The following is a 23,879-nucleotide window of genomic DNA, read 5'->3' as shown; positions in this document are numbered from 1 at the left end:
CATTAAGAAGAACCTCGTCATAACTGTGAGTTGATAAGGATGCCTGATGAACCAATAAAAGAGTCTTTGTATGAATGCTTTGTGGAGTTTATCTATCTGCCTTTGTACAGTATTTGTACAGTACAGGACAGGCAGAATACTTCTTCTGTGCCTGTGTGGCAGCTCCTGGGCTTCCTGCTCCCTTATTCGTGTTATTAAGGCATTTAATAAGAAAGATACAGAATAACAAACTTAAAATCCCATTAAAATAACACAACAATAGGGTAGAAAAAGACCTTGGAGGTCTTCTCTAGCCCAACTCCTGCTCCGGCAAGAGATCCGTACCATTCTGGATAAATGACTGCCCGATCGCTTCCGATAAACCTCCTGTGATGAAGTACCCTGGCACTGAAACCAACATCACGTTCAAGGTAGAATACCTCTTTGTGCCTAGTGGATCCGCTTGCTTTTTGTTCTATCCTTTAAATCCTAGCCACGTTGTATGGGAAAACACCACTGGGAATGGAAAAATCGTCTAGGATTAAGGTTACTCTGTTCTGCGGGATCTTTTCTTTCTACTGAACGTTCAGAACCTATTTCGCCTTGAAGGGCTGGAAACATTTTTCTGAGGTCCACTGTGCAGAATATCTTGCTTCTGGTCACCGCTGTTATCTGTTTGCTCTCCTTTTTCACTTGTTCAGTAAATGCAGTTATTAAAATAATAAACTATAATACAAAAGAAAGCTAGATAAGTTATATGTTAATTTAAATGAACTATCTGGGACACCAACACCATTCTGAATCACTCTCCAAGTTATTGTTAAAATGTGCCAGTTAGTCATTCCAATGATTACAGATGCCGTAGACCTGCTGCTCAGATTTATAGCAATATTGACTTTTGCTTAGCAAAAAGACTCGCTATGCGCAGGAAGTCCTTTAGGCTTTCTCTATTTTGCCCTAAAAGAGACCCTGGGGTCAGGGACTAATCCTGTTCCTTTGTCGATAGTAATAAAGCTGGTATCTGGCACTCGTCAAAACAAGGTACCGGTAATTCTCGCTTAACAAGAATAATCGGGACCGGAATTTTCATTGCTAAGTTGTGTGGTCATAGAGCGTGATGCTACGTGATGGTTATTTGGCATTCCCCGTTCCTGTCATTAAGCAGGGATCGTGGCTGATTAAAGCAATGACTTGGTATCTTTTGATACTTCATGCCAGGTTCTCGGAAGCAAAGTGAATGCAAGTTGCGAGTCTGAGGGGGCTCGCGAGCAGGTCAGCGGATGGGGTATGTCAGGTGGGGGGATTGCTATGGTACCGTGTGCATGAAAGTACGCATGCACTATGGAATGTGTGACACCCCCCCTTGGATTTTGTATTCCGTAGTGGTCTTGGGAGAAAAGGCAACGAGAGCAACTTACCGGAGCAACTTGCCACCTTCCCTGCCGGGTTCCCTGTTTACTTTGCTTATGCAAAGCCATTGAGGAAGGTCACAAATGACAACCCTGTGGCTGTGGGACGCTTGGCCCATTTAAGTGCAAGCCAATGGCCGAACCTCCAAATCTCGATCCCATGCTGGCAGGGGTGCTGTTGCACCAGCTGGAACTTTGAGGATCTGTTGTAAGTGTGCTTGTTCACCATCGCAACTTTGAGCACTGGTTGTTAACTGAGAAATTTGTGTACTGGTCTTCCCTAAACCTTTCCATTCTCTTGACGTTTTGTAGCATTTTGGGTTTAAATGCACTTCCTCCTCAGCCTGCTATCGTGAAGTGTGACCTGAAGGTGCTGTACGTCTGCTTAATGGTGAGGAACCTGCACTACACAGAACTTTTCTAAGTACCGATCCAGACTTGGTTGCAAATAGACAAGAATGACTAAAAAAACCTTCAAAATCACACCATTTATAGTTAATATAGTGCAACAAAAATAGTTAAGAATGCAAGAACTTTTACGGATTAAAAAAATAGTGTTTAAAACCATCTGATCTTAAAAATAGACAGCGAAGCTTAAAATACAACCACGTTAGTTATTTTTTACTGCTTCTTGCCTGGGACCAGCATAACTTATTAAGGAAAGGCTTTGTTTCTTAAAACAGGCATGTCTGTAGAGGCTGCTCGTTTGTAGTCCAAGTCTAGTATGGTTTTGCCTCTGAATGGTGAGCTTGAACATTCTTGCTGGATCCATTCAATCGGTTTAGAACTGGAATGTACCAGAGAGTTACTTTGACTACCGTTGGTTTGAGAGCAAACGTTATTCACTTCAGGGTTTTTGGTTTTGTGGTGGTTGATATAAACTTTGTATTTTAACAAAAGTATGAAGATAAAAACAAGGACGGATGCCACAATGATGCCTCCGATGATAATAATCATGGTTCCGCCAAGAAACTGTGCGTGGAGGGACTGACACTGCCGGTATGCCTCCTCCGTGGTGAACTGCACACATCCTACCACCAGGGTCGCTGTCAGAGAAGTCACGCCATCGTCATAAACAGCAAGAACACACAGATCGTAGTCCCGCCCAGCAACCAGGTCAGTCAGGAAGAAAGACTTGCTAGAAGCTGGGATCATCCTGCAAGAGAAGACAAATTCAGTCTACAGCGAGAGGACCACACAGTGTTATTCCCTCTCCGCTCCTATGATTTCCTGAAAGGCTAAAAGGATGAACGGGGTAGCCGTTGGCTGTTTAAGCAGTGTAACTGTCCGTTGGTGGCTTTGATGGTGTTAAAATGGCAAAGTGTGCATTATGATATCATGATGCCTTCTGCTTTCTTCTCTTGGCATTGGTGTTGCGCACAACTATAAAGAGAGAGTGTAATTTGTGTTCTGACATCGCAATGTTCCTGCCCGACCCCTGCTCCCCGTGGACAGCTGTGCTCATGAGTCAAAGGGGTAACCACGTATTACTTGCCTGGTGAATTCAGAGCAACATTGAGATGCAAGCTTGCAACCTTCATAAAGGGAACAGAGCGATGTGATTGAGCACAGAGGGGCTACTCCTTTGGCTGGCTCTGTTGACCGACCTCGCAACCACAAAACCAAAGCTGACCCTATGCCTGAGAAGCATCGGTGGTTGTTTTGTTAACTTTGAACGGGAAATGGCTTTGATGGCAACAGGTGTTTGCCAGTTTCGGAGATCGGCCTAAGACTCCAAAGGGATGGCGTTTAATCTCTCTGGTCTCAGTGCAATTGACTTGCAGACAGCTGACGTGAGAAGGGGTCCGCTAGCACCTTTTTGGACTGTGGTAGCATCTTTATTAAAAGCCCGAAGCTTTTTCAGCCACGATACTTCGGGTAAACTGCAGCTGATGAAAACTTCTGCCTTTTTAATAGCATTTCTTGGTAGGGAAAGGAGCTACCAGACCCTTGTGGGGATAGGATATCATAGGGCTACGGAAGGAATTTCATAGGTTTGTATTGTTTCTTGATAAGTAACATGATGACACGGGTGGCCGTACAAATGGAAATAAATGCACGCACATGTAAATTATTGTCGATTGTCCAGTAACCAAAGGGGTTTTGAAAATAGCATGAAATCTATTTTTATGAAGTTTTCTGTAATGTCAACACACGGCTCTGTTTTTTAACTGCTTTGAGTTGATGATGCATTCTTATTCTTATTTTAACAAAGCAACAGTATAGTCCAGGGGTTGCCAACCTTCTGGACCTCAGGGACCACCAAACTCATCATTTTAAATCTCGTGGACCAGAGACCCTGGGAAAATCCCCCACCCTGTTTTCCTACCGATCGATCATTCTTTATTGCAGGATACCATCTCCAGCTCCGTTCTCAGGGGGAGAGAGAGAGAGACTTTTGGCTTCATGCAAAGAAAGCAGCAGAAGCACCAGAAGTCTTTCTTTCTCTCCCCCAAACTCCGCCAGAAATGAGTCTTTGTGACTCTTGGAGCAGGATGCCTTGCAGGGTCCCAAAGGCTAATTTCTGGTAGAGTTTCAGGGAGAGAAAGAAAGTCTTTTGCTGCTTTCCTTGTGTGCAGCCAAAAGCAGAAAAAGAAAGAAGCAGAAAGAAGCAGCCTGGTGCCTAGGCCAGGCGTGTGGGGCGAGTAGGGCAAGTTCCCCCCCTCCGCCCTTTCCCCCTCCCCTCACTACCTTGTGTTGTTCTCAATGCAAGCGATGCAAGCCTTCCCGTGCAGCCTGGATTAATTGCTTTGGGGGTGACATTTCTCTGCGGACCACCAAAATTTTCTCGCGGACCACCAGTGGTCCCCGGCCCACTGGTTGGCGATCTCTGGTATAGTGTGTATATCTACATATTTCAATTGCTGTTTTTCAATTATGCAAAGGCCTGTTGTATAGATTTTTCTCTGACTAACCTGGACATGAAATTTACCCGAGAAGGCCATGTTTCACTTGCCGTGGGGAACAAAATTGGGACTGGCAAATTGAAGAAATTATCCGAGGGAGGGAGGGAGGGGCTCTATCCCCAGCTACTGTTAGGCCTAGGGCAAGGAAGCAATTTCAGGAAACCAGGAGAGCATGAGGTCTAGGCCGGCTGGGTGATCTTGGGCCAGTCACTCTCTCTCAGCCCTAGTAAGAAGGCAGGGAGAAATCCCTTCCAAAAACGTGGTCAAGGAAACAACGAGATCGCTCCGGGCAGTCACCAGGAATCAAGGCACAAAAATAAAAATGAAATTGACCACCCTGTTTTTAATATAATTCTCATCTATCCTGTATGAAGTTCTGGTTTAAAAGGAAGGTGAGGAAAGGAGAGCCCTGGGCTTGGATTTTCCCTTTAGAGTAGAAGACGCTTCTCTTTTCATTCTGCCTCTTGATGATCTCCTCCTACCCTTCTCCTAACTCATTCCGTGCAAAGGCATCAAGCAAGCGGTGCCCGGTTTTACTCCTGATTGTCGAGCTTCCCACCACTGCCACTGTGCCAGAAATAAGCTTGAAACAAGCCTGGTAGGAATGCGTACCTGTACACCAGGATATCGTCAGCAGAGCTGTTGTACTGGATCTGGAACATTCGCATCCCAGGAATATGGTGCTGCGAAGGCCACTGGATGAGGGCAGAGGACGAGGTCAGCTCAGCAATGGCCACTTTCCTCTCTTGGCGAGATTTGGTTTCGTTAGAGAAACTGGACTTGGCTGAAATGAGAATATCCGATGGACCCGCCTCAGCTTCTTTGCCAGAGTTTGTGCTGTTAGCAAGATGAGGATATGGGCTGACCGCAAGTTCAACTGGTGCAGTGGACTCCCCTGCAGCGTTGGATGCTATACAAGTATACATGCCTTGGTCTTCCGTAGAAGTCACTAAAATGTCCAAAGTCCCATTCTCATAGGAAATTGCTCTGGAAGTATTGGAGACCAATTTTCCTCCTGGTGAAATCCATCGTATGTATGGTTCTGGATCACCTACTGCTCTACACTTCAAGGAAACACTCTGTCCTTCCGTGACCGCTTGCTTTGCTGTTCTGTGAGTAATCATTGGTGGTTCACAGACAAATTCCTCCTCCTTAATAGACCAGAAATACCTGCCCGTCAGCTCAGGTGGGGAGGCACAGGTTTCCAGGTCATCTTCCCTAGTCAGGCGCCGTAGCCATACTAGCTCACAGTTGCAGTGTAGTGGGTTCCCTCCAAAGCTCAATACCAGAGAGGATAGAGGGGTACCCTTGGGCTTGGCATAGACGGGAATGCGGGAGAAAAGAGGGTCGGGGGGGATCTTCCTCAGCTGGTTAGAAGTCATGTCCAGCCGAGCTAGTTTGTGAAGATCGGAGAAGATGCCTTCGGGAACAAAATCTATGAGGTTATGATCCAAACTAATAGTATTGGCATTTGAAAGCCTCCCAACAGTTTCCCAGGGGATCTTAACAAGGTTATTATAGGATAGATCTAGATCCTCAATTATGTCAATGAAATCTTCAAAAGATCCAGGTGAAATATAATGTAACTGGTTGTTACTGAGAATTAAGTGGCGAAGGTTAATCAATCCTTTGAAATGATCCTCATCAATATAGGTGAGTCGGTTACTATCCAGGTGTAATGCATGAAGGCCTTTAAGATCAAAAAATGCATAAGGCATAATATGACTGATTGTATTTCGTGATAGCGTTAAATGGATCAGGTCTGTCATGTTTGCAAAATCCATCCTTCGCAAAGTCGTGATGAAATTATCCATCAGCCGGAGTTCTGCTGTCCGTCGGTCAATGGCAGGAGGAACAAAGAGCAGCCCATTCTTCGTGCAAAGAATGGTGAAAGATGGAGACACTGTCTGGCAGCTGCAGCGCATGGGACACATCAGGGCCCTCACAGACATGCTGCTCATCATCAGGAGGCAGAAGACCAACTTTTCCATGGTAAGATAGAGAGGGTACCTAAAAAAAATGAAATCAACAAGTCCATGAATGTGAATTTGAACCAAACATGCTTTAAAAGTGAAAAATAAATAAACAATGGAAAGCCGCATTTGCCTGGGTGTCTACTTAGCTACGCCTACATTGGGCTATTTTTTCAGCTAATCTATCTGCTGTGGACATTAAAAAAAAATAGCCTGAGACTGAAAGATGACTGTGGTTGGAGTCAGAATTTCATTCTGAGGTGCTTCTGGCCTCTTGAATTGATTTACATCAGAAAGAAATCCACCCTATCAGAAAAGTTATTTGGTTCCCCTTTGAGAGAGAACTTGAAACGCTCCATTTACATAAAATGGCACCAGAGTTAGAAGAGGGTACATCCTCCAGATTTCCAGGGAAAGGCTGTTCCCAAGCAAAGGACCATGATGGACCATCTCCAACTTGCCCACCCTGGACTCTCACTCGCAACCTTCCTTCTCAAGACATGTGGGCCACGCAGGGAGATTTCACCTGAGGCAGTCTGTCTTAATAGAATCGAAGGGAAGGGAAGGGAAGGGAAGGGAAGGGAAGGGAAGGGAAGGGAAGAGAAGAGAAGAGAAGAGAAGAGAAGAGAAGAGAAGAGAAGAGAAGAGAAGAGAAGAAGAGAAGAGAAGAGAATTCTTTATTGGCCAAGTGTAATTGGACACACAAGGAATTTGTCTTAGTGCATAGGCTCTCTTAATCTCGCTATACAGGGCATTAGTCAGGCATCTTTTGGGATACTGTGTCGAGTTCTGTAAACCTCATTTAAAAAAAGACATTGGTAAGATTGAGCGAGTCCAGAGATGGGCAACAGAACGGTGCAAAGTCTGAGGAACAAAACATATCTGGAGAGATTGAGGGAACTGAATATGCACAGTCTGGAAGACAGAAGGTAAAGGGTGCATGTGACTGAAATCTTTAAATATATTAAGGGTGTGAATAAGACTCTAGAAGGCAGCATTTTCAATATTAAAATATTGACGTTTTATTGAAATACTTCAATATTTCAGTTTTCTATGTTTCTAGGCAGCATTTTCAATATTAAAATATTGACATTTTATTGAAATACTTCAATATTTCAGTTTTCTATGTTTCTAGGTTCACTTTTCTCATTCCAGAAACAGGGAGGTTTTGTCTTCTACTACTAAGCTTCTCTTAGTACTGGAGAGACATCAGCTCCACATTCTGAAGGGACAGAAAGCAACAGAGCAACCTTTTGACCAGAGAAAAAGCACAGTTAGGAGGAAAGAGGTAAGGTAAGAAGAGATTCTCCCTGCAATTACGGAGACCATTCTTTTGTGCTGGAATTCTACTATAGCAGAGACTTTGCCGGGTGATGGAACAGGTTGCAATAAAAAGGGCTGTGTATGTACACATGCATGTATTTCTGTTTATATGGCTGCCCATCTCGGCCATGGGCAAATCTGGGCAGCAAACACAAATAAAAACATCAGCATAATAAGAAATATGTAGACGTGTAAAGACCTCATAAATATATTTTGATATCTTTCAGTTCTGGATAGGGTAGCACCCCCCGACAGACCCAGTACACAACTCTCAACTCCTGCTCAAAGAGCAGGTGGCAGTGGTGCCTAGGAGAACTTTTGTGCAACTTCAAGTTGTGTTCCAGTTGTTCCCCTTTCTGGATTGGAAATCCCTGTGCTCAGGCCCTCAGACCCTAGTTATCTCTCGCTTGGACTACTGCAATGTACTCTTCATGGTGTAACCCTTGAAGAGTATTTGGAAGCTACAGCTGGCTCTTAATGGAGCTGCCTGACAGTGCGGGGGGCAGGCTACGCTGGCCCATGTGACACCTCTGTTATATAAATTTCACTGGTTACCCATTTGCTTCCAGGTCCAATTCAAGCAGGGGTGTGATTCAAATTTTTTAACAACCAGTTCGGTGGGCGTGGCTTAGTTGGTGGGCATGGCTTGGTGGTCATGTGACTGGGTGGGCATGGCCAATTCGACATCAGTCACATCGAGGGGCGCTTCTCCTCGTCTGGCCTCTCATGACTGTGGGGATGCTGCAACGGTCGTGTGAAAAATGGACATGTCACCTTTTTCAGTGCCATTGTAACTTTGAATGGTCACTAAATGAACTGTTGTAAGTCAAGAATTACCTGTACAAAAATACAAAAAGCTTCTTTGCTTGCAAAAAGCTGCCCTAAATACCAATCATTAGATTAAAAATACCTGCAAGCCAAAGTTACCTTCAGGAATTAAAATAGTTAAAATGCAATGATACCTATCAGCAGCCAAATTTTGCTCACAAAGTGAAACCCTTTAGCAGAGAGGTCCAGAAAGAGCATACCCAGGAGAAGCAATCCTTAGATCCATTCACACCATGTAAAGATACCAGCTGGTCTCATTCACCTCACAAGATATCCTAAGGAAATCATCCAGATTTAAGGAAAGATCACATGGCCCTCAGAAAGGAAGTAAAAAAATCAGTGCCAAGCTTGCATCCTGCCTCTTGGAAGTACACCCCAAAAGGACAGTGCCAGATACCATTAAAGCAGTGAAGGAAGACCCCCTCCCCAGATTAAAAAAAACATGAGGCAGGAAAAATTCAAACACAATAGAAATAATTAAATCATGACAGTAGCTGTTGCTTGTTAAACCAATTATCAGAACAAAGAGACATAGGAACTAGCCAGATTTCTCAACCCAGTTTCTTTTCAGAAACAGAGATTAACCTTTTTCCTTCCAAACAAAGTTGAATAGGGAAAATTATCCCATCAATAAACACAGGATTAAACGTCACCAAGGACAGAATTAAACTTCACCAAAAACCAGTTTTAGACCAAAACTCAGAAAGGGTATGTAAACTCGTTTGAATGTCAATCTTTCTAGCTAGCCAAGAAGCTTTGTTGAATGTCACTCATCTTGGTTCCTTGTCATTGAACGCTTCTTTCCGGCAGCTCTGCTTCGTTATTCAATTATTTCTTCAAAGTCCTAACTCCAACAGTATTTCCTCCCAACAGCAATGTAAAAAGCTTAAAATAATCCTTCCCCTTTAAGAAAGTCAAGCTGTCAGTGAAATGGCTACACATTTGTCAATTTAGGCTCCACACAAACAAAGTACCAGCAAAGGAGAGAGAAACCCCACCCCACCCCCAGAGAAGCTCCAGAGACAGGAAGTCTAGTCCTGCCAAGAATGTAATAAGGGTTAACTGAGAGGCAGTTTTTGTAACAACACCAGAATGTAAGGAATGCCTTCCTTACAGGATTGGGCCTGTAAAGTGAAAAACAAAAAACAAAAGGAGATTTCTTCTAACAACCACTTCTCTGAACTGCTTAGAAAGTTAACAACCAGTTCCAGCGAATAGATGCGAACCGGTAGAATCCCACCCCTGAATTCAAGGTGGTGGTTATCACCTTTATGGTAGGGGTTCAAGTTACCTGAGGATCCTTCTCACCCCATTGGAATTGGCTGATCACCAACGCCAGCAGAAAGGGCATGCTGCAGACCCCATTGACCAAGGAATTTGGGCTGGTGGTGTCCAGGAGATGAGCCTTTTCTGCTACAGCACTCACCCTTTGGAAGCCCACAGTCCTTGGGGTGAGTTCAGCCCCCATCCTTTTGTAAAGATCTTAAAACCTGGCTCGGCCAGTTGGCCTGGGGTCCAGATGGGGGCTTGCAATTCTTTCATTACTGACCCCCCTCTGCTCTAATATTCCCCTGCCCCATCTCTGCTATTTTAGCTATTCCTTGTTAGTTTTATTGTATTTATTGTCTCCTTTTATTGTTTTAATTTTTATGCTACAATCTTATTGCATGGTAAGCCACCCAGGGTCATGCGACAGTGAGATGGGTGATGAATAAATTTAATAAATAAATAAATTAAACAGGAAAGCAAATTAAAATGGAAGCAGGGAAAAATCCATCGGTAATAAATTAATACTTCACTGGCTCAACTAAGCAGATGAGCAAAGGCCCAAGGTGAGTTTGTCCTTGTCAAAGGTGGAAAGTAATGATCTCCTCAGTACTTTGGAGCAGAAACAGCTGCAGCTGCCATTCCAATGCAAAAAAAAGACACTCATGTGTAACATCACAGCACAATCCACACCCTTATGAAACTGCACCGATGTCTGATGCAAACATATCAACTGTACTGTGACATCCTGAAGTCTGTTTAGCACTCCAGCCCCTGCAGATGTTGATGAGAGGATTCCCCACTGCAGACTTCATTACTCCAGCTGCAAAGCCACAATTTATGCCAACCATGTGGAATCCAGCTTAATGCCCTGACCCTGCACTGGTTTTCAAAGCCCTTCATCAGAAGTTAAGTAAAAAGACAGAGCAAAACTAGAAGCACCCAACTACTGTAGCAGTTACAATTATAAATGTCATGACCTCCCCACTCCCCATGTAAGCACTTGTTAGAGCATGTACAATATGACCAGATCAGGGCCTCATCCAGTACAGCATCCTGCTTCTGCAGCAACCAACCAGGTGCTTCTTTTGGGAAGCCTTCTAACGGGAGACTCTGGCTCCCTCAGCTGTTCTCCACAAGGCTGGCACTGTGACCAGAGGCCAGTGCTTTCACTCTTCTTCTAAAGCCAAGTCCTTGGCCATGACTAACCTTCCAAGAGAAAATTAAAACTCCTGTCGTCTCTCTCAAGTTTCCCACTGGAGAACAATTTATCTGGAACGCTAAAGGGATGCATTGCCAAAGACTATCAAACATCTGGTGGTCAGGGTGGCACTTTTCCCATTTCTAGCACTGAGAACTAAAAGAATGAACTGCAATGAATGTAATCTTTACATATTTCAAAGTATTGATCAAACTGTTGCACCCCTTAAATGCAAAGCTTCCTCCCCCAAAACATCTGACTCAAGGGTGGGATACTACCGGTTCGGGATTTACAAGCTTCCCTGCCCGCTGTGAGCCGCGCATCATCATTAGCATGCTGCTTGGCGAGAAGCAGCCTTTGAAACAGCCCTCATTTCTTGTTTTTTTTAACTGCAGCTATTCCTCATTTGTCAGCTGAAGTTGAAAAATCAGGAAATAAAGATCAGGCAAGAGCACGGGTGGGTGGGTGGGCAAAAATATCAGCAGACATAGAACCGGTTCTATGTCTGCTGCTCTTCAGAGCTACCAGTTCTAAAGAGGTGGACAGAACTGGTAGAAACCCACCCCTGATCTGACTCCAATAATATTCAGGAAAGCAACTCAGTAAATCAATCAGTAAATCAATCAATAGCAGGTTGTCTCTCTGTTCAATGACTGGCCCACATTTTTTAATTAACACCTAGTCCTAGAAGAGAGGCTATTTAGACAAGCTAGGTCTTCTATTTACATCTTGTGAGCTGTGAGATAAGAAATTTCCAGCTCAAGGTGTTTTAAAAGGTACTTGTAAAATTCTTCTTTACATTGTTCTTTACAGATTATGTGATTCTAAATGTAATCAAGAATCAAAACAAATTTCGCCCTTCAAGGTGCAAAAGAATAACAAAAAAACCTACATTGACAACAGAATGCAAAATATAGTTATTAATTTTTATTTTATTTTCAGAAACTGTACAATAGTTAAGAATAGTTACATGGTACAATAACTATTTTTTCTACTTATTGCTATAAATCAGTTTGAAAAAAGGCCACATAAAAATCACTAGATGAGCAAGAGGGATGCTGATTGTTAGCTGCTGCCAATTATCCCAAACTGTCCTTTCAGCAGTTCCAAGAAGGTCCCACACCCATTTGGTCTCTGATTCAGGTGACCCTTAGGGCACAGATAAACCCCCAAGTGGCCTCAATGGCTCCCACAATGCTAACAACAAGATGACTGCAAGGAATATGAATCTTTCCATTCATATTCTACCCCCCCCCCCAAATTCATCAGAATTTAAGATGCTTCTTGGATGAGAAGCAAAAGGTCTTCAAGGAAAAAAACAACAAAGAAAGTCCAATTGCCTCTTGAAAAAGCACCTTTGGGAGAACCATAACACAGGGGTCCCCAACCGCCGGTCCGCGGACGTACCGGCATGCGGAACAAGCCTTACCGGCCGCTGGTTGCTGGGCGCCGCCATCTTTTTTTGGTAAAAAGCGCTTCTGGTGAGCTTTTCCGGGTAGAAAGCTCACCGGAAGCGCTGTTTCGTCATAAAAAGATGGCGGCGCCCAGTTGACGCCGGTACCGGGCCGCGGCGCCCAGCTGATGTCGGAACCGGGCCGCGGCGTCGAAAAGGTTGGGGATCCCTGCCATAACACACTGTTAACAAGGAATAGTTTTCAAGCTAGCTCCAGACCCTGCAAACGTCTTTCTCTTTTCCACCTGCTGGCCTTCTCATGCAAGCAGCGTTCTCAAAACCCATTAATGCAGAAAATGAGCTGAAGGCCAGCTCTGCCCAAATAACTACCCCAAAATAAGAGTTTTATGTATGTTTACTGCCTTGTGTTACTTATAAAATAAATGCAGAATATTGCTATAAAAGTCAAATAAATAAATAAACTTTCCAAGCACTCAGATTATTTAATTACAAGGTATAGCCACAAGAGCACAGAGGACCAATTTATCAGTGGGTCAGGTGGCATCTTTGGCAAGGAAGTGAGGGAGGAGCCTTCCCTCTTTCTTTTTGACTTGCCCATTCTTCTTGCTTCCAATTCAGCCCACTTGCACCATTCCTTCACTCGGGCAACAATCTTGTCAGATGATGTGAAAAATGGTAAACATTTTTGGACAATTCTCAGCATCTGATTCCACAAAGAAAAAAAAACTTTTTAAGCTGACAATCCCAGCAAAAAGCAGTGCTGGGATCTTGGAACTTGATGGGGCAGGTGATCCAATATAATTTTCTGATGGTTGAAGGATACTGAAATTCCCAGGACAGTTGCTGTGAGGAGATGGTCTTGACTAATCATAAATGCACTTTTCTTGTAGAGCACTTGAGGGTTAGAGGTATCAGGCTCACGGAACACTGGCTAGATTTAGGAGAAAAAGAAATGGTCTGAAGCATGATTTCCCAGCTCAAAAATAGAACAGCAAAGATTGATGCCCAAAGTAAATTGGGCATCAGAAAATCCACTGGGCCCGGAACATTACAGCCTTCCCGCCCCATGGAAATGGCTCTAAATAAGCAAAGAAATGCTGACAATAGCTTTTTCTGCCCAACTGCCAAGTAAATACAAACTTCCAACAAGACCCTGGAGTCTCAAAAGCAGCACCCTTCCCCTCCTGAAAAGCAAGATGGGACTAATAGGAAGCCTTGTACTTTAGAGATTGTCAGTCTTCCAAAAAACAACAACCACAAAGTGATAGTGTGGTAACAATGAGAAATATTCAGAAAAGAGAAACCCGCCTACAGTTATAGGTAGTCCTTGATTTACAGTTATTCATTTATTGACCACTCAAATGTACAATGGCACTGAACACTTATGACCATTGCAGCATCCTCACAGTCATGTTATCAAACTTCAGGTGTTTGGCAACTGACTTGTGTTTACAAAGGTTGCAGCGTCTGGTGTTTAAAGTCCAGATTGTTCTAAGCAGGAAAACCTCAACATTCAGTTTCAGTCATGGAGCCAGTTAACCAAGGGATGATTAGCACCTTTGGCTGAAGATGTTAGGTACCCATCTATTGGAGATGCTTCATTTTTAATGGGCAAAATAACCTCCTCCTGCTCTATGATTCTGTGGCCGCATAGAGAGAAGCCATAAGACTTTCCTGTGCTCTCCAGAAGCAATGACTAGAAATGCCATGGTGTGTGTGTGTGTGTGTGTGTGTGTGTGTGTGTTGAGGTCAGTTGAAATTTGAACAGCTGCAAGTACCCTGTTTCAGCTGACTAAGGAACTCTGCAGAGCAAGTCTTAGCCTATTTGGGAAACTAAAAAAAGACCCAAACCCTTGTCTTGGTCCTTGAGAGGTAGCAAACCTCCCCCACACAGAGGATGTTAGGTAATGAAATGTCTGGAAGCAAACAACCAAACTCAAAGAGCACCAAGGTCTCCACACTTGAACCCAGGTGGAGGAAACCTTGGTTGTAGTTAGAATTCATGCATTTATTCTGCAGTTTAGAACAATAAACTTTAGTTGCACAGTTTGCAACTAAATTAAAGTTCTTAACTGAGGAAAATCAAACAGGTCTCATCTACACTACACTACATCCTAATGACACTCAGAAAATCATTAAAAACATGGTTGTTCTTCCAGCCCTTGATGCAGGATGGTTGTGAAGATCTTATATGTTTGGCTTCTGATTTGTTTTTGTTTTTTTGTTTTTTAAATTGGCCTTTTAGGAAACTCACCATTCTCTTAGATGTCTCTTAATGTATCTGCAGCTGCTAAGTGGTACAGAGGATGCCAAAAGGGTTGGTTTCCATGCTGATCCAATGCAAATGGATAAATGCAGGATATAAATAAATAAATGAATGCCACAAATGCCAGTTTTCAGCACACACAAACTCCCAAGGCCTGAGCACTAAAGACAGGCCCTGAATGAAGAAGGCACTCGTGAAAATGATGCCTATAACTTTTTAAATAGAGGTCTCTCTCTCTCTCTCTCCCCCCCTCCCTCTGTCACACTTTATTTCGGACATCCTGAACAGAAACTTCGCAGAAGTAAAATTTTTGACAGCCAACATGTGCAGAGAAAACACAGAAAGCTGGGCAACCAGATGGCCCAATGGGACTCCACAGGCATGAACACCCAGCCTTCCTGACAGGAGGCCTTGTCCGATTGCCTCTGTACCTAGGCTCTCCAATGAGCTAACAACTCCACACACCACAGAATCTGAGCCCCCACCCCCTTCTCACAGCTTTCCCACAGGAGAGTCACAGGAACCACAAAACCACCCCATCCCTTTGGGCCAGCAGCAGCAGCAGCAGCAGAGGAAGGGAGGTGGGGCCAAGGCCTTTACAAATGCCTCACAGAACAAGGTGAGCTGCCTTATGGGATCCAGCAGGGGAAAAAGCCTCTGGTGGCTGCCTTGGAAGTGGGGGGGCATCTTCATTAAGCCACCACACACACCTTCACATTTCAAGCCACCCATTTTTTCTCTAGGAGGGGAGGCTATGGCTGTTATGCTCTGGATCTATGCAATTATTGACAGATAATGTATTTGCTTAAGCATTGAACAATTCTAAACCATTTTAAAAGAAAAACCACAACATTCTAATCGTGTTCTGTAGAGTTGTAATTGCAGGAATTTTCCAATCTGATGGCAAACCTCAGGTAATGAATGTTTACCAAGCAAATACAACTCAGGCAAACAAAGTCATTAATGTAAAGGAGGATTAGAGAGAGGAAGTAAACATGTGTTAGACTTTAACTAGAGATAATTAATTGTATTACTATGCTAAACAGTAACGAAAGTTAAGCAATAACCAAAGTTAACCAATGTTAGAGGATTACTAAAAATGTGTATAAATGCAAGACTAGTCTCCAATAAAGTTCATGATTCATTTGATCATGATCAAACACCTCGACTGCCTCGTCATTACAACAGTGTTCCACACAGAAAATGTAAAAAGCACTAGTGGCCCGTGGCTCTGCCGGCCATCCTCCGGCAGCATCCTCTCCCACCGGGTCAGGCCCCATTTCGCCAGCTGAGCAAAGAGCGGAGGCCCTGGCTGAGAACCCGCGGCACTACAGCAGCCTGGGAGCCGGCACGGAGCCCGTCCTCACGTGCACACCAGTCCAGTAACTAGCCGGCCGCAAGGATCACTCGAGGCTATTTCAGCTGGGCAGGGGCAAGAAAGGACTGTCCCTCCTTCCCTTGATGGCAGCGGGGAGAGCCCACCCAGAATCACCGCAGCAGCTTTTGCAGTCTAGCCGCCGGGGTGAAGGCCGCTTTTGGCGAGCGAGCGCACGCGCGCACACAGGCGGACGAAACCGGAGGTCTGGACATGGTTGCCCAGCGGAGGAGGGGTCCCCCAGGCGTAGGCCGGCGCGCTCCCACCGCGCTGCCAACCAGGGCTTGGCCGAAGACCGCAAATAAGCTTCGCTTCGCCTGCCCAAGAATGCGATACCCAGAGCGGCGCGGCTCCCGGCTACAAAAACTGCCCCGCGGAGAGGCTCCAGGTCCGAGACCTGCAGAAGGCGGGGAGGCCGAGCAGCCTCTGCAACTGAAGGCCAAGAGAAGGCGCAGCCAGCGCCAGTGGCGAGAGCGCCCCAGTGGGACTGGAGACCAGACGTGTCCGACAGCGGCCGGCTTCTCCTGGTGGCGAAGGCCGGCCCCGGCGTCTTCCGCCTCCCGACGGGGCGCTGCCTTGCCCCCGTTCGTCGTAAGAGCCCTCGCTGTCCGACTCGGCTCGAAGCTACCTCCGCGCCACAGACGAAGCAAGTGCTCGCCACTCCCCCACTAGGGGTTCCCCGCCGCCAGGTGGGCACCTCAGAGCAGCCGCCCAAAATGGTCAGTAGGGAGCACGCGTGAGCTGCTGACAGGAGCTCATCCACCTCGGAGGAAGCCTGGCACGAGTGGAAAGAGGCCGTTCCGCCAGCAGCAAGAGCGCGCACACAAGCGCGCCCGCACATTCCCCACCCCCACAAGCTTCGAAGCGCAGCGTCCCCTCGTTGCTCCGCTTCACAACAACGGGTAAACACCCCCGCGGCTTCCCGCAGCCAGGAGTTCAAAAGAGCGCAAACCCGGCCCGAGGACGCCCCACCCGCCTCCCTTCTCACCTTGAGACCTGCCATCAGTCGGGAAGGCGCTTGCCCTACCTGCCACCGGCCCCTTGCCGGCGACAATTGGCCTCCCCCCACGGAGAGTGAGCAAGACCAGGTCGCTCGCCTCCGTCGAGGTCCGACGCGCCGGCCTGGAATCCCTCCGCTCCCGGCGGCTCCTCTGTCTCCTCCGCGAAGGTTGACCCGCGACCGGGACGACAGGCGGCGACTGCGCAATTTCGGGCAAAGGCAAAGGTGGGCTGCCGCCGCGACGCCCCTCCGGCCGCGCGCTTTTACCTGGCCCGACGGCCGCCGTTCGCGGCCGCGCCTCCTCTGCGCGCCCGAGTTGGTAGGCGAGGCTGGCCATGCGCTCTCCCGGAGAGGCTCCTCCTGCCGGCTCTTCACGCGCGCGGCACCGTCCGCAGGCGCTACGTCCGCTTCGCCCAGCAGCCACCTCTTCCGACGAGGCGAACTGGGGGGTGTCTCCTGCTCTTGCGGCTCCTATCCCCTTGACGATCGCCGCGGCCGAGCACGGTAGCCACCGCCCGGTCGGTCCACGCAAACCGCTAAGGAAGCCAGTTCTCGGCCGCCGCTGCGGAAGGATTTCCGTCCGCTCGCTTGCTGAGTGGGGCAGCTGCAGCGAATGCGTCGCCGGCTCTGAAGGCAGTCGCTGCTGCCGATGACAGAAGACATGGGAGGGGGGGCGGAGAAGGGGAGGGGGTGTAGCAAGCAAACCTGCCGGCGGCTGTGTTGAGGCTCGCAGGATTTCTGGCAATTCTGCGCTTGGGGCGATCGCGTTTCCCTGCTGTGCCCACCCCGCACGCGTGCCTGTTCGCGGACGGAAATGACGAGTCCTGGTCTTTCCCCTCCACCCTCTCTTTTGCGGAGCTCCTTTCCTCGAGGCCTGCCCACCGGAGTCAACAGAGTTGGAAGGGACCTTGGAGGTCATCTAGTCCAACCCCCTGCTCGAGGAGTCTTTCCAACAGCAGCAGCAGCTTCTGAAGGCACCTCTTCTCCATAGGGCACCCACGCCCTCCCCCCTACTCAAAGAAGCACAGGGAGCTTTGCGCTCAAGCTGGTGCTGCTGGAAGAGTCTGTCGACTAGCCTGGAGATGTATATGTCTAGTCTAAGGAAGAGGCAGGCTAGGGGTGATGTGGTATTAATCTCCCAATATCTAAGGGGCTTGTTATCCTCCCAAGCACCAGAAGGCAGGACAAGAAGCAAGGGATAAATTTCCTGGCAGTGAGAACAATTAACCAGTGGAACTGCTTTTCTCCATAAGTTGTGGATTCTCCATTCCTGGAGGTCTTCAAGAAGAGACTGGACTTCCCTGAAATGGCTCTAGAGCAACAGTCCCAACCTTTCCAGCTCCAAAGACTGATTGGAGGGTGGGTTTGTTTGCATGCTTGTCTGCCACTTGTGCAACCTGCTTCCCAACCGGCTGTGGCTGCAGACTGGAGGTTGGGGACCCCTGGTATAGGGTCTCCTGTTTCAGCCGGAAGCTGGACTAGAACACTTCCAACCCTGGTGCGTTTCTGCTCTCTGCCAATCAGCCTCCATCCATCAGCAGACAGGGGATTAACACAAGAGCAGGCAGAGGGAGGGGGCAATGACCTCACTTACAAGAATGCCTCTGCGCAGCAGAGAACAAAAACCTGGACCTCTGTGGCAGAATTGGCTACAACTATCTACCGTGCCCAGAAAGAGCACCATTGTTCTGGATGCCAAGCTGAAGATTCTTCAAACTCAGGACACAAGGGTCTGAAAACTTTACTGTAGGAAAGGACAGGCCTTGTTCGTGGCCTCCTCTGCTTGGAGGACCCTCAGGGAAATTGCCAGGCTGGGTTTCCTTTCCTGATCCTGGTGAAGACAAGAAAAAGGTTGTCTTCATTTCAATGGAGAGAAAAACTGAGCACACCAAATAAATTGCATGGAATTCTCACTTGCTTGATGTGCATGTGAGAAATATTCTTCCTCTTTCTGGTTGGCATTTAACCAAGAAGCATTGTAATGTGGCAAAGTCTGGTGGGGCAGATCTTAGGACTTGCAATTAACCACAACAGTGGTGGTTAAACTCTTACCTGTCAAAACATTGGACAGAGACCTGGCCAGAGATGGAACTGGCCTCCGGGGCTGTTGCTAGCAGGGAAAGCCTTAGAGCATGGATGCCCCCAACATCCAAGCACAGGCAAGCAGCTCAGTGCCTTTTCTCTGGGTTGCTGTCTTCCTGTGAAACTTGCTCATGAACACTCGGCCCCTGGAGCAAAGCTGGGTTGGCAGCAAGACATTCTGTGGCCTGGAAAGCTCAATGCAGGAGGACCCTACAGAATTCCTAGCAGCTGAATGAATGTTGTTTGCCATCGCACTTGCCCCTTCCCACAGCAAGCAGCTCCAAGCAGACCTAAATTCTCCCCCCTCCTGCTGGACCTGGTTGGGAACCTCTTTCTGAGCAAAGGCAGGGCTTAAAATGTGTGCTGGTCATTTCACCTGCAAAATATCCCAAAGCAGAAAGAAATAATTGATTACATTAAAGCAAATGCAATAAGATGTACAATAGGTAACAGTCCTGATCTCCAGGAGCCAACAGATGGGCAACAGGTGGGGCAGAAGATTAGAACTTCACATTCATATCCTAGTTTGAATTTCACCATATAATTTTGGACTTGCCAACCTTTATAAACGATTTCAAAATCCAGAACTAGGAAAGGCAGGGAAATAAAAAAATAAAAATAGACAATTCATTCAGTTGATTTAAGTTCCTTGGGCAAATACTCTCCAAAATGGATTGCAAACAAGCAACTCTTCTGATATGTTTAAGTATGCATTTGTGCCACCTGGCAAAACAAATCAGATAGGATCAGGAAGTCAAGTCACCCTTATACTATCACTATTCCTATCCCACGAATGGAGATGCCCTGTTGGCCATCAGATGGGGCTGCTGTGAGAAAAAAATCCCCGAGCTGGCTGGGATGGGCTTGTGTGCTCAGTCCTGCATCCAAATATGCCCAATGTAACCAGGGCATCCCCAATCCCCCTACCTCAGACCAATCCCTCTCCACCAGAACTGAAGCCGGAGCATTGCTTGGGAGCACCAGGCATGTAGGCATTGAGGAATGGGAGAAGGGCTCTTCTGATCAAGGTTATCCCTCCATCCTTTCCTAGGTTCTTAAATGCTCTTCCCAACAAGGAGTTCCCAAAAGAATGCAGTGTTTTGTAAACCTTCGGTTGCCTTTAGCCTTTAAACGAGATGTGGAAATTGTTCAAAGAAAAAATATTTTTAAATGGCAGCAACTCCACTGGTTCATTAAGGACATGAACTGCATTATTTTCTGAGTCCATACTATTTCTCATAGCTGCCCACATACATTTGTTCAAACCACATTCCAGATGGAATCAAAGAAAGTGAGTTGCATTTTCTCAGACTCCAAATTCTGCCGTGTGGGGGCTGGAGAAGCCGCAGAGGAGCATATTTGAGCAGGATGCTTCCAGACAGATAGCGCCTGATATGTGCTGCTTTAAAAGAATTCTGCAGCTGCTTTGTCATTTTTCCTTCTTAATGGAAGGGGGAAAAGATGTATGAGAGGATTACAAATGTAAATTTTCCATGAATTGGATTATTCTATCTAATTCTACTGAGCATCATGAGGCAAAAAAGAAGCATCAAAAGTCTTGGCAGCTTGGAGGAAGGAGCTGCTCAAAGTGAGAAGATAAGACATCAATGCTACACCTCTGCCTTGCAAGGCACTGCCTTGAAACTATCCTGAGGTGGGCATCACTGGATCCCTCTTCAAGGTGCAAGGCGGCTGCAGCTATAACTGATGTTTTGCCATGTTTTACCAGGAAGCTGAAGGCCCCAGTGAAACGCTCAAGTGGAATTCAGTGCCAGGAAGAGCAGAGATGAGGCCAATGCCTTGCCATGCAGACTGTTAATGGGGAAGATTTGGCTTTAAGGGTCACAATCTGCATTGCCTAGAGATGATAAGAATGTTCATCACAAGATGAACTGTTTCCTGCAAGAACTTTTCAAAAGATATTTGGCCAAAAAATGAAAAAACTTGATGAGGAGCTACTTAAACAGTATCTCTGTGGTTCTGTGCTTAATTTTAGGCACAATATTACTTAAAGCGAGCTATTTTCTGCTTTTGCAGAAATTTTTATAAACTGGGGACTAAGATCAGCTTCAATGAAACTGCCATTGCATCTGCTGGCTGCCCCTCCCCTCCCCATGATCTCCTTTCATACAAGCAACACTGGCTGTTAGGATGGGTCCTTGGTGTTCTCTTGAGTGCAAGGATGAGGCCCACTCCTCCGATCACAATGTTTCCTTTCTGTGATCAGGATGCCACATTCCATAAAGCCTTCTTCCTCCCTTACAAGGCCAGCATCTTCTTAACTGATAAGCAAAAGGAGCTTTAGAAACGGGAAATCTTTTATGGTGGGGAAATTCCAGAGCTCCTGCTGTATTGACACAATGAAAGCAACCTACTTCCCTCAAGGCTGCTGAGGGGGTGTAAATGCCTGTCTTTATTCCAATGTCTTGCGTTTAGTTGACCTTCAGCAATGCAATTCAGAAGCCTCACAATAGCAGACACTATGGAAGCCCACAAATGAATGAGTCAAGCACATGCTGTTGCTAACAGCACCTCTAGAGCCGACTTGGTTGACCATGAAAAAGCATGCCACAAACACTGTGGCCTTCTCCAGAGATGATGAAAGCAATTGCTGGACATGAACAGAAGCCATTCACCTAACCAAAGGGGCCATTCCCAAGACCTTTGTGGTTTCCCTTCTGTCTATCACAAAACCAGGCTTGCCTACACCTGTGATTTCAGGCTTGTAGGTGAGGACCTATGGTAGTGGGTTAGATGCCCTTGTGAGCATTTATGCCAGGAAGGACAGCAAAGATCAACAGCCTGGCAACAACTTTTGACTAATGAAATTCTCTCCGGAAATGTAGATTGAAAGATTGCCCATTTGTGCTCTGGACAGCTGCTCCTAGTGATACTCTGGAAATTGAGTTTCTCCTGGGGCCTGTGGGTTGAGCAGCTTAGAAACTGAGGGATTACCATCACACTCAAAACCATTGTGCAGCCTTTATGGACGCCAGATATGCAAAAGCCTCGTTTTCTTAAAACACTTTTTGATACAATTAATTTCAGTTTAAGAAAAGTCTTCCAAATAGTACGAAAAAATAAAGACAGTGAGTTGCTTTTGTTTTGGAATCAAGAGGGGGAAAAATACTATATTAAAGGTTTTTGACTTAAAAAGCAAAAAGCTTAACAAGATTGAGTTTTGGGAGGTGCAATAATTTTAGAAAACAGAATAACTTTCTTTGTTGTAAGTTGAAAACCACTGCCATGTTTTATCTTTATCCACTTTCCCCTTGATCTTGTGTAGAAATTGACCATGTAGTGCCAGCAGTTGGTTCTTGTTTTTATTACATTATTTGAATATTCATGTTATGTTTCCTGAACATTCAGTAAGTTCCAGTTATGCTTGTTTTTTGGCAATCTTTTATGTAGTCAGTTGTGCATGCTTTTCTTCTTCAGCAGTTTGACTCGCAGTAAACCTCTGCCTCCATATTTGCAGGGCAGATATAATTGATCACTATCACTACAGGGATATAATGAATAGTGAATAGTCATTCTCTTGTTTTTTTAGTCCAAACTGCCCATTTGAGCTTCTTTCCTATTAATAATTCGAGCAGTATATTGTATCCCAGGTATCGAGTGGCATGGTGGCCTAGTGAAGATGCTCGCCTCCCACTAGGAAGGTTGGGAGTTCAATCCTAGACAGCAGCAGATGTTTCTTTCTCCTGAGATACAAAGAGAAAATATCTGCTATAAACTTGGCATAAGCATCAAGAAGGGCATCCAGCCAGTAAACCCTCAGCGCCAGGCTCTATCCCAAGTTAAGGGATTACAGGGTAGTAAAAAGAGGTTTTTACTGCACCACAGGTATGGCCCAGGTATAAATGCTTTGATGCCGTTTCCACCATTCAATTTTGGTTTTAACTCTTTTCTCACTCTTTGGATATACTCTGTCCTAATTGCACGTTTAACTTGTCCGCATTTTATGATATGCAATAGTAAAATACCCAGATACTTGTAAACTTCATCCTGATGGCTCCCAAGGATATAGCTGTTTGGTATTTCGATTCTATTATTGTTTGTGATTTTACCCCAACATTATTATTACTCTTGCACATTTCTCTAGTCAAATTCCATTTATTTATCTATCCTAAGAATCCTTACGGTATTTGTTAATGACTGGGCTTCAATTTCTGATTTTCCATAAAGCTGCAGGTTATCCTTATAAAGCAAAGGTGAGATTTTATTAGCACCTATTTTGTTTGGTAACCAAGATTTCCTTCCTTCAAAGTCACTTAAATAAATGTTGATAATGAGTCACTCTGCAAGATGCCTCTCCCAACGGTGACAAGCCCATATTTTTCATTTCCAACCAATTTTGTCTTCTACTGCTCCATATTTTTACTATAAACATCCTAATATTTTTACTGACACCAGTTGTTTCCAAACATTTGATGATCCAATTATGTGGTAATGAATCAATTGCACTTTATAATCAATCCAGATGATATGTAAAGTGGATTTTCATATTTTGCAATTCTCCAAAATTATTTTACCAATCTGAACTTGATCTTTGCTTGATCTGCTGTTCCTTTTATTTCCTTTCTGTTTTACTGGATATTATTTTCTTCTAAACAATCTTGGGTGTTCTCCAGTTTTATGCTGTAATTTAAACATTGTAGGCAAAGATATTGTCGGCCTATGGTTTCCTGTTTTTGTTGCTTTTGCTGAGTCCTTTTGAATCGGATACATTTTGCCAGCTATTAACCAGTCACTGATGTCTCTTTTTTCATTAAGCTATTTAGTTATAATGGCATGTCAGCTGGTCAGATATTTGAGCTAAAATTGAGTCATGTAATTGATGACTTCCAGATGTTG

At 45.5% G+C, this 23,879-nt stretch overlaps 1 protein-coding gene across 5 annotated transcripts; it reads right to left on the bottom strand.

The window, feature by feature from the left end:
* Positions 1–1,861: 1,861 nt before the first annotated feature.
* On the bottom strand, positions 1,862–22,167 carry LOC113425581 (leucine-rich repeat and fibronectin type III domain-containing protein 1-like protein). Of its 5 annotated transcripts, none has more exons than XM_087971295.1 (4): positions 16,929–22,167; positions 14,554–14,629; positions 4,907–6,304; positions 1,862–2,544 (listed from the first exon to the last, which is right to left on the bottom strand). In XM_087971295.1, exons 1-4 carry the CDS (start codon positions 17,857–17,859, stop codon positions 2,043–2,045), a joined length of 2,907 nt encoding a protein of 968 aa, XP_087827421.1. In that variant the 5' UTR covers positions 17,860–22,167; the 3' UTR covers positions 1,862–2,042. The 5 variants fall into 5 exon arrangements, with proteins under 5 accessions (XP_087827421.1, XP_087827423.1, XP_087827422.1 ...); XM_087971297.1 differs by lacking the exon at positions 16,929–22,167 and adding an exon at positions 16,338–16,586; XM_087971296.1 differs by lacking the exon at positions 16,929–22,167 and adding an exon at positions 15,831–16,560.
* Between the last annotated feature and the right edge of the window lie 1,712 nt (positions 22,168–23,879).

This window comes from Notechis scutatus, chromosome 8, assembly GCF_049901735.1.
Source record: "Notechis scutatus isolate UNSWTSFEM ecotype Mainland chromosome 8, rNotScu1.2, whole genome shotgun sequence".
In the NCBI taxonomy this organism is placed as follows: Eukaryota; Metazoa; Chordata; class Lepidosauria; order Squamata; family Elapidae; genus Notechis; species Notechis scutatus.
The sequence above is the reverse complement of the archived record's forward strand: the minus strand, read 5'-3'. Positions and strand labels throughout refer to the sequence as shown.